The sequence below is a fragment of the Cucurbita pepo genome, chromosome 1, assembly GCF_057944985.1.
Source record: "Cucurbita pepo subsp. pepo isolate OVF chromosome 1, ASM5794498v1, whole genome shotgun sequence".
In the NCBI taxonomy this organism is placed as follows: Eukaryota; Viridiplantae; Streptophyta; class Magnoliopsida; order Cucurbitales; family Cucurbitaceae; genus Cucurbita; species Cucurbita pepo.
Window position 1 is genome coordinate 4,658,099 of NC_141798.1, and position 10,185 is coordinate 4,668,283.

The following is a 10,185-nucleotide window of genomic DNA, read 5'->3' on the forward strand; positions in this document are numbered from 1 at the left end:
AATTGAAGAAGCTACAATGAAGAGTAAGAGAAGGCAGTGGAGAGAAAGGAAGAAATGATCAAGAGCTGAGGAATTTTGTTCTTGAATATAAGGCCAATTTTAGTACGAAATCAAAGTACATTTTAAGACTCATTCCAACCAATAGCTCACATGTCACATCCATGATCCCAAACTTAGATATTAAAAAACAGAAAGACATCTTCGACGGGTAAAATTGTGAAAAGGACAACGTAATAAACAATCAGAAACCAGATGGTGTATTCTCTTCCACCTAACAAAAATGGTTCCAAGAAACTGTCTAACTTCTGCAATTTTTACTCTTCTCACTCGCTTTTCTCTTGATTCTTACCTTTCTCCCAAAAACAACTCAAATGGGGCAGGGAGGGACGTCGAGAGTACTTCCAGCTTGAATTTGACCCCAGCCAATAAGACGCCAGTGCTTCTCGACCCGACGACTTAGAGCAATCTTCTCCCCCTTGCTGGTGCAAACAGGGGAAGTAAGCTGCAGTTTTGCTAAATCGTTCTTTACTGCAAGTACTCTAGCACCCGTAGACATGGATCCTATGTTCAACATTAGAATCTCCCCCTTGGCTAGCTTTGATACTTTTCCCTGCCTTTCTGATCCTTTTGTCCTGACACCCAGGAGCCGCCGCAAAAGGAAAAAGTTTACCTGCAAATACAAGGGAGGACAACTCAAAATGAACAATTTTTATCGACAATTGTCCCTCACTTTTTCGGGACCAAATCATTCATAAATTTCCATATAATGTCCAAGCTAGCAAATCAGAGCAGCCTCGAGAGAAACTGGGGATGACATTTTTTTTCTAATTGAAAACTGAGTTTTCATCGCAAAACAGTATCCCAATCAAAGGAGCCAAACAGATAGCTATTATACACAAACGATCTCTTGGAGAATGTATGGAGACTATTGCCTAAAGAGAAGCATTAAACTTGGACCAAACCTCCTCCTCCCAACGTCTCTCAAAACCTCTATAAATCCAACATAGAACTGTGAAAAAGCAAGCATGTAGTAACATTTGGATTTTCACCCCTAAAAGTGGATGCAGTTGGTTTTGGGTTAAGGCATGCAACATTATACTCCAAACAACTCAAAAATAGAAATCGACTAAATGACATACTCACTGATTGTTTCCAAAAGAGCACAAAAATACCAAAAATTCTTGCTTTAAATAATTTCCACCCCCCCCCCCCCCCCCCCCAAAAAAAACAAAAAAAAAAAAAAAAAAAAAAAAGAGAGAGAGGGGGAGAGAAACAAGCAAACGATAATCTGGGAAGAAGTAGGGAGGGCGAAAGAATGTTAGAGTAGTCTTGGGTTGCAATCTCAAGGTCTTCATCCATTAACTAAGAGAGAACATTCAAATGTTGAGAACATTCAAATGTTAAGAACATTACCTCTAGCTCAACAAAAACATCAGGAAGTGAACCAACTTCCCCAAGAACCTGACCGACCAATCTGTCAGCACGAGTCAAAGTGGGATCCATAGTTGTGCCAACCCCAATGAGACCTCCAGGGACTGCAAATTGCAGCTCATTTTGCTCCGCATACAATGAAACAATCCTTGAGTATATTGGAGTGCACTTGATATTACCACTTTCATCCTTAACAACAATCCCCGGACGAACTTCAATAAATTGATTCACCTTTAAAACACCCTGGAAAGAACACATTTTAAATATTTGCACCATCAAAACTGTGGACAATTTTTCTAAAGGTAAAATGAGTTTAAAAATGTGAAGTGGTGACATGAATTCCTTGAGAAGACATTATCCAGAACAGGTTCAACTGAAAATTTTAGGGTGGATGAAATTGAAACATCCAACCACCGAAAGAAAAAAAAAGCTAACAAAATATTTTTACTACTTTTTTACATGTTTGCTTGAACTCATAAACTAATAACTCAAAACAATCCACAAACTTGGACAAAGTTCTTAACTTCAGGTAACTCAACTTATCGAACAAGATCACCTATATGCAAAGTCAAAAACCTCTTTTTCAACTTTTTACACCAAAACCAAAAGATAGATGGTAATTGAAAAGGATAAATCACATTTGTCAGTTCTGGCCATATTCCAGTAACTGTCTTTATCATAAACAAGCACATAATGCACTATTACAGCATATCAACCATCTGAATGCTGGCTTTAAATACTTCATACCATCACAATTTCAACATGAATTGATGATTGTATTTTCCAAAAAAAAGTAATAAGTATACCCGTAATATGCTACCACCAGCCACACCACCTTTGATCTCATCAACTTCAAATCCGGGTTTGTTGACATCAAAAGAACGAATCACGATCATATTAGGAGGTGAGACAAAGTTCCTTTCTGGAATTGGAATTTTTTTCACTATATACTCGCAAACAACATCAATATTATACTTGAGCTGAGCAGAAATTGGCACTACTGGTGCACCATCAGCAACGGTTCCCTACCAAAGACATTAAAAGGACAAAATGAATACAGTGAAAATCGTTCATATGAAAATATCAAACCTTGACACAATAAAGTAAGGAAAGCTAACCTGAATAAATTTTTGAATAGCTTCATGTTGATTGATTGCCACATTTTCCTGAATAAGATCAACTTTATTCTGGAGGATTATAATATGTTGAAGGCGCATAATTTCAACAGCAGCAAGGTGCTCAGAAGTTTGAGGTTGAGGGCAGCTTTCATTGGCAGCAATCAGAAGTAATGCTCCATCCATAATAGCTGCTCCGTTAAGCATGGTAGCCATAAGAATATCGTGACCCTAGGGAAAAAAATGAAACATGTTATGATAAAAGGGAAGAAATAAGCTTTGTGGTATATGAATGGTGAATAACCCGCCATACAACAAAATCAAGGAGTAAAAACCCATGAAACTCATAAGAAGACATAACTTATCTAATTGCTGTTCACAAAATGTGTATGGATCAGATTACTAACTTAACTACACAGATGCAATAATTCAACTTACCGGGCAGTCGACAAAGGATACATGTCGCAATAGTTTCATTCTGCAATTTTCAAATCCAGGCACATCACATAAAGGACTGTCTTCCTTTCCACTTCCATACGCCCTACAAAGCATGTTGAGCATGTTAATTAACTACTGGAAGTCAATTGACCTTTTAAGTACAAGTAGATGTTGTGTATGCTAGCAACATATAAAAATTGAAGAAACACCCACTTGTAGCTCATAGGCCGAGGGCACTTGTCATCTTCACATTTGTATATCTTTGCATTGGCATACCCCAGCTTAATGGTAATGTTACGCTCCAGCTCATTCTTAAAACGTACAGTCTGCAGATTTGACATTCCATGAATAGATACATCAGAATGAAGAAGTTACAATGTTTTCCTGGGGAAATTGTACTCATATGAACAAAAATTTCTTATGGAAAATAAATTCAAATCTCTGTTACTTTCTGTAAGCTAAATCCAGTGCAGAATAATGCATCCATGCAAATACTACATGTTATTGAAGCCACTGTGAAATATATAAAAGCCCTGGGTGTTAGACAAACTACTAATGGCATTTTTCATCCTTACTGATCATTAAGAAACAGAAAGCTTATGGAATACTTTGCTTGATATTTTGTTCCCCTTAAAAATTCATACCTTGCTACTCTAATCGTTCAGAAAGAGAAAAGAGAAGGCAAGAAAAGTTTTTGCAACAAAAGATAATCCGAGGCACCTCTATGGAACTTAAAATCCAACCAACAATCGACCCAAAGAAGGAAGTCAGAATGTTACTATAAAGAATAGAAACCAAGATTAACCATCAGTGATGGAATAAACATTCACCTGGACTCCTGAAATTGCTTTTACAACGGTGGACTTCCCATGTGCCACGTGACCAATAGTACCTGGAAAAGATGAACTTAGTAATGGACAGTCAACTATAATAGTAAAATAAGATCTCCACGACTATAATTTTCCAGTATACAGTGTAATCAGGGATAATATGTGCGATAAAAGAATCATAAACAAAAGAAAAGTTACCAATATTAATTGTAGCCTGACGAGATATAACTTCAGGAGAAAGTGGATGGAGCTTTGTCACATCCAATTTCTTTAAGTCTTGTTCCATCAAACCCTTCCGCGACATCTTGGCTGAATGTCCCTGTGCAAACAAGTTCGGATGTCTTACTTGGTTATTTGTGAAGTTAAACCAGAGAGAAACTAATCTGCCTCCAACCCAAAACAAAAGAAAAAAAAATGCAATTATCAGCACTGTCCACAACCAAGATAACAAAATTAACAAACACAATGGTCTAAACAGAAAGCATCTACTGAAAAAAGTAGTATCCCCAGATCAGAATAAACAACTTGAATAAAATTGCATACTTGAAAACTCAAACTAATAAAATACAAAGGAAATGATACTAAATCATAATAATAAGCTTAAACCCTTGACAAAAAAGGTAAAAAAAAAATATAAAAAAACTAATTTCGAATCAAAAATTGTTAATCAAACAAGTAGCCAGTGATACTGGATCATAACCCATACACCATCAAACAATTTATACACCCAAAAAAAAAAAAAACAGAAGAAAAAGCTAGGGAATTTTAGATGAAGGATCTGACTACAGCCAAAACAATACCGAAAATGATCAAACTTGCGCCCGCGAACTGAGATTATGGAGAATGAGCGACAGTCTGACGTAGCGCTTGAAAGGAAGGGGAAGGCGAAGGTACTGCCGGCGAGAGAAATTGGCTATTAGGTTTTTTCTGGCACGAAATTGGCTGTCAGGTTGGGAATATTATTTCCTTTTTTTTTCTTTTTCTTTTCAATATTTGCTATTCGTGGGTCGTATTGGGTCGAATTGGGTGATAAGTTAGACCCAACCCTTCAAATGGTAGATTCTTCTAAACCAAAAACCCTTACAATGCTATAAACCCAAACCAAACCAACCCCTAAAAATTCAAGAAAAATAGAATTAGATTGGTTCGGTCCAATCCGTTTGAACATAACTTCATAACTCATATACAAAAAAAATCACTTCAGCCAAAAGTAGAAGATACAAGTACGTAGTTACGATTTCTTGAAATTAAAAAAATAATAACAATATAAGGGGTTCATCCATCGAGACACAATAACTGCTTGTATACACACAATCCATCCTTCAAAAGCACGCCGAAACTTCAAGAAAGTAGAGATGGCAGCAAGCAACTGTTAGACGTCGGACCTGCTGATACTCAATCTGAAAAATCTCTGCTTTGAGAGATAGAGAAAGAGAGAGATTACCGGCGGCGGCGGCGGCGGCGTCTAAAAGAGAAGCTACCGGCGGAGGCGAGTGATGAATGAGAGAGTGAGAGAGAGATCCCCGACGTGAGAGAATTAGAGATTACAGGATGCTTGCGTTTAACAAAGGCTAGGGCTGGGCTCACAGAAATGGGCTGCATAAGAGGGCTAACATTACTCTTCTAATAATTAAAAATAATAAAGAAAATAGTTAAATGTTAATAATTGAAAAAAATATATATTTTAAAAAGATTATATTGAAATCGATAGAATTGAAAGCTATCAAACATAATTATATCTTTAAATTTTTTAATTTAAATCCTAAATCTACTAGTTGTAGAATTTAATATTTGTGAAAGATTTTTATATAATAATAAATTTGGAATTATTGAAAATTAAGGAAAAAGTAAGTAATGAAAGAGTAAAAATTACTTAAAAAAAAAAAAAAGGATATCAATTTTCTTATTTAATTTTCTACCGCTACACCATACACTCTCTGCAACTGCAATCTGCAACATACTTTTACTTTGTTTCAACTCAAATCAGATCAAATACTAATAAAGGAGTGTTCTAATGAATACAAGAGGAATCCCAATATGCTAATGGTCCAGATAAAACATGCCCATTCTTGAACTGACCACGCAAGTCCTCTAACAAAATGTTCGTAGCAAGAGCACACGCAAGTCCTCTTGTGATCGTGATCGTGATCATGACATAACGCCGATCTTCTTGGCAAAGTCATCTCCGTCTTCATCGTCCATATACTCTTCTTCAGGAACTACGTTGTCACCTTCTTCGTAATTGTATTCTCTGTCATCGACTTCCTCGTACTCGTATTCACCATCTCTCAGATCATCTCCCTCGTACTCGGGGTCTTCGAATGTTTCTTCATAAGCTTCAATCACGTGATCGTCGGTCGAATGGATAGGCTGAGAAGAATTGCGATGAGTTACGTTGATGTTCTCCTCTTCTTTCCCAAAAGTTTCAACTGGAGCGGACATGATTCCTTCAAGGCTATTTGCTTTTTGCTTGCTTGTTGATGACAGACCACCTTGCTCCACGGAGGGAATACTGGAGCGTTCTTTTAATCTTTCACTGCTTTCTCTTTCGGCATTATTCATAGGAAGATCAACAGCTGATTTAACTTGTCTCTTCTTTCTAAGAATCTCACTGAGAGACTTTGGTCCCTCAAACGACAGTTCAACTCCAGGTTGATCGTTATCGAAGCCTTTTCTTTTGCCAAGGGTTTGCTTCTCCTTGCTAACCACGTGTTTTTCGCCTTTCAGCTCGGCCAGACGTTTTGGAGCAGCAAAGTCAGATGTTTCATCCATTCCATCCCTCCCAGAATTAAGACCATTGAAATTTCTACGCTCATTGTTATAATCTACTTCCAGCTTGCCTTTCATTTCATCTCTATTGCTTTCCTGATAAGACAAGGAAAGTGACCTTCCTGGTGACAATCTTCCCCCGGGTCTTCCCCGGTTGAAATCTCTTTCTGGCCCCACATTACTACCTCTAACTGGTGATGGTATCCTTGGGAGCTTTATTCTACCTCGGAGACGGTTACTCATGGAGCTTTCTTGAGATGGGTGAGAATCTCTCCTAGAAGCATGGTAGTTTCGTTCTTCAGGGCGATTAGCAACATTTTCATTATTGATCACAGATCTTAAACCATTTCCCCTTCTCTGCTTGTTTAAACGATGACGTAAATCCACATTCTGAACATGTTCAGGACTGATAGATTTTCGGGAGAGCCTCCTTTCCATCTGGGCAGACCCCAAAGACAGCTTCTCAGACGAGGTCCAACGCTGGTCCCAACCATACTGCCCCTTCCTAGTGTCATAATCATAGTCAGTTACATCATTATAAACATCATGATCAACATTAGCCATCATCTTATAATCAGCAGAATGACTGATGTCATAATCATTCATGGAAATCATATTTGCTCCATCATGACCTCTTGTTCTCCCATATTGTTCTTCACTGCCATAATAACCAGAGCCTCTCAGCTCATCATCAACAAGAACATCAAAACCTGGAGAGGACTCCTTCAAAAACTCATCAGCATCCTTACCATTCTGTAACCCATGATCATCAATTACATGACTCTGTTGCAGACGATTACCCCTACTTAATGAACTCTCATTTAAAATTGGAAGAGATTTTGTAGCCTTATACCTTGAACCACCATCAGCCACTTTTGCAGGTGGTCTGCTCTTCTCATTGATGTTTCCAATCTTTGACGGCACACCTTCGTCTTTCATTGCAAGCTTAACAGATGCATCACCAACTGACTTCAAAAAAATTTCTTGAGGATTCTTCTGTTCTTGATTGCTCCTCTGGGTACCCCCAGCAATTTTCTTCACACTTGGTGGTTCACTAGCTTGGCCATTTGTTGCCATCTGAGGGACTTTGTTCGTTGGAACAGGGGATGACCCATGCAAGAACGCACATCGATCCCTTTTCAAACATAGACCCTTCTGAAAAAAAATGCAGGAGACTGCTTGCTTACTTGAGTTCACAGGGGCAGATGGAATTGCTGAAGTTTGGGAGGGAATTTGAGAACTCGGAGTTGTTGAATGAGGAGTTCCTACCAAGCCATCAAGAGGCTAAAAGAAAACAGCGACGAGAGAGATAGAGGGAGAGATGAAAATCAGTGAACTTGGGCTTGAAAGAAAAGGTACCTAATTGTTTTCGCTAAAACTATCAGGATAGATTTACTAAAGAACAAAAACAGTTGCTACAAAGCAAGAACATAAAACTTACTGGATGTCGGAATGAACACTTTGGATTCAAGCAGTTACCGTTCAACCAGAACCAGCAATCCCTAGGATTGACCCGGGCATATTCACTATGGCGATACTCACATTCACTTCCCTGATGGAAATTACGTAGAAAGATATTACTGACACAATTCAACATCAATGATATATATATATATATATATATATATATATATATATATATATATATATATATTTGTATCAACAACATACTTTCAACAGGCAATACATGAAACAAGCACATTCCTCACTGATGTTCCCATACTACAACACAAATGTCAAATAACTGTCTTGATTCTTAGGATGTATAACCAAATAAATTTTAGGACGTAGAACCAAATTAGTTAAAAATTTATATTGACCATCTAAATGCAAGGAAAAGTGAATTATTGTAACAGTCAACTCATACTAAAAGGCCAACGAGCACAACAGTTAAACTCTAAACAGGGATGAGAACAAAACTCTGTTATTAGATTCTTTTTCATACTCATGACTGTATATAATCCGATTACACAGATCAGATGTTTCCAATTTAGGATTTACGAAATACTGAAGGAAAAATGAAAAAGAGAAAATCCCATGAGTTCGAGTCCACTAGAAGTACAGAGATATGTATATATAAGGATTCTAAAAGCTGATAGACATCTAATCAATAATTAAAAACGTTAGTAAACATCTTGTTCCAGAACAAAATCTCAAGTATTTGGAAACATGTAAATTGGGGCACATGAAAAACCTTGAGGAAATATTCTACGACAGTCATACTTTACATTTGAATGCCATGCATTCAATTATTATCATAAATGAGTACCAACTCTGAAACAGAGGTTCACCACAAGGCACAGGTTTTCATACATCTGCACACACGTGACTATCAATCAAGAACAAACAGTTTTCCTTCCCCAAGTTAGTCACACAATGATGTTAAGTGGCTAACAACGCCACAATTTGAGCCTACGTTATGGAGAGTTATGAAACTGGCAACAAAATTTCTTGAGGAGCTAATACACGAATTAAAGTAAAACCACTAGTGACTTGAGGAGAAATAAACGTCAAGTGCATTCGAAAACAAAATTTTCTAAATCCTAATTTTTCACTAGAAGCTGAATCCAAGGATCTTAACCTACACAGATCTTATTAAAGACGAGAAAAATCACCAAAAGAAACCAATAATTCCAACTTAAAAAAGGAAAAAGGGGCTCAAATCAAACAAAAAAAAAGAGTAAAATCAAAAACCTTTTTACACGTCAAAGGCGAAGCAAGAAAGTAAACACAATCGGTATTCCTCTTAACAGCCTCCTCTTCTGCAGCAGATAGGGGTTGAGGCAGAGATTGTTGTGGCTGTTCAAGAACTTGAGGCCCTCCTCCTACCATAGCGATCGAAAAAAATAAAAAGGAAAAAGGAAAAACCCCACGAGATCTCTTCGGTCACAGATCCAACAACACCCCGATAATCCCCAAAATCCCAATAGCGATTCTGATCCCAAAAACTGACCACAAAACCAAAGAGCCAACCGCGACAGCGATTGAAGGGCTCAATAGATACGCACCAAAAAAAAAAAAAAAACAACAAAAAAGCGGAAAACGCGCTGGAGCTCGGATGGAAGTGTTGTTAGTGAAGATTAAAAGGAGCGAGAGTGTAAAAGCGTGATCGGAAGGAGAAATTCATGAGGAAGAGAGCGGTGGTGGAGGAGAGAGATGAAGATATTGGAGAAGAGAAGTGAGTAGAGGAGAGTATCAGAGGATTTGGGTAAAAGGCTAAAATTAAATCCCTAATTCGGAGAAGGAAAGGGCCGAGGGGACTGGTTGAGATGCCATTTATAGGCCGTTTGGGGTATTGGTTGGGAACCAGCAACCCTCTGGTTCTTGGAACCCAAGGATTGATTAGACCTCGCCATCTTTGGAGTGGTTGGATCAATTTTTAAGCTTGTTTACATTTTTTTTAATCTTCAATTTTTTGCCCTAATAATTTATTTTTGAATTTTATATCAATATTTTAATCAAAAGTATTTTTCATTCTTCTATTTCCAAAATTCCTTTAAATCGCAAAAAAAAAAAAAAAAAAAAAAAAAAAAAAAAACCTTCAACAAACAAATAAAAATCATTTTTTTCCCACCATCTCAACTGATTTAAAAGATAATAAA

The 10,185-nt window shown here is 37.4% G+C and overlaps 2 protein-coding genes across 2 annotated transcripts; both read right to left on the reverse strand.

Annotated features, from left to right (window-relative positions):
• Window positions 1-66: 66 nt before the first annotated feature.
• Window positions 67-5,403, reverse strand: LOC111803416 (uncharacterized). Its single transcript, XM_087125011.1, has 9 exons — window positions 5,259-5,403; window positions 4,013-4,197; window positions 3,815-3,876; window positions 3,198-3,310; window positions 2,985-3,087; window positions 2,550-2,777; window positions 2,238-2,456; window positions 1,414-1,674; window positions 67-670 (listed from the first exon to the last, which is right to left on the reverse strand). The coding sequence occupies exons 2-9, from the start codon at window positions 4,116-4,118 to the stop codon at window positions 368-370; spliced, it is 1,395 nt and encodes a 464-aa protein (XP_086981137.1). The 5' UTR covers window positions 4,119-4,197; window positions 5,259-5,403; the 3' UTR covers window positions 67-367.
• A 288-nt stretch (window positions 5,404-5,691) lies between these two features.
• Window positions 5,692-9,912, reverse strand: LOC111803402 (zinc finger CCCH domain-containing protein 17). The gene is made up of 3 exons (XM_023687783.2): window positions 9,278-9,912; window positions 8,025-8,135; window positions 5,692-7,867 (listed from the first exon to the last, which is right to left on the reverse strand). Exons 1-3 carry the CDS (start codon window positions 9,413-9,415, stop codon window positions 5,963-5,965), a joined length of 2,154 nt encoding a protein of 717 aa, XP_023543551.2. The 5' UTR covers window positions 9,416-9,912; the 3' UTR covers window positions 5,692-5,962.
• Between the last annotated feature and the right edge of the window lie 273 nt (window positions 9,913-10,185).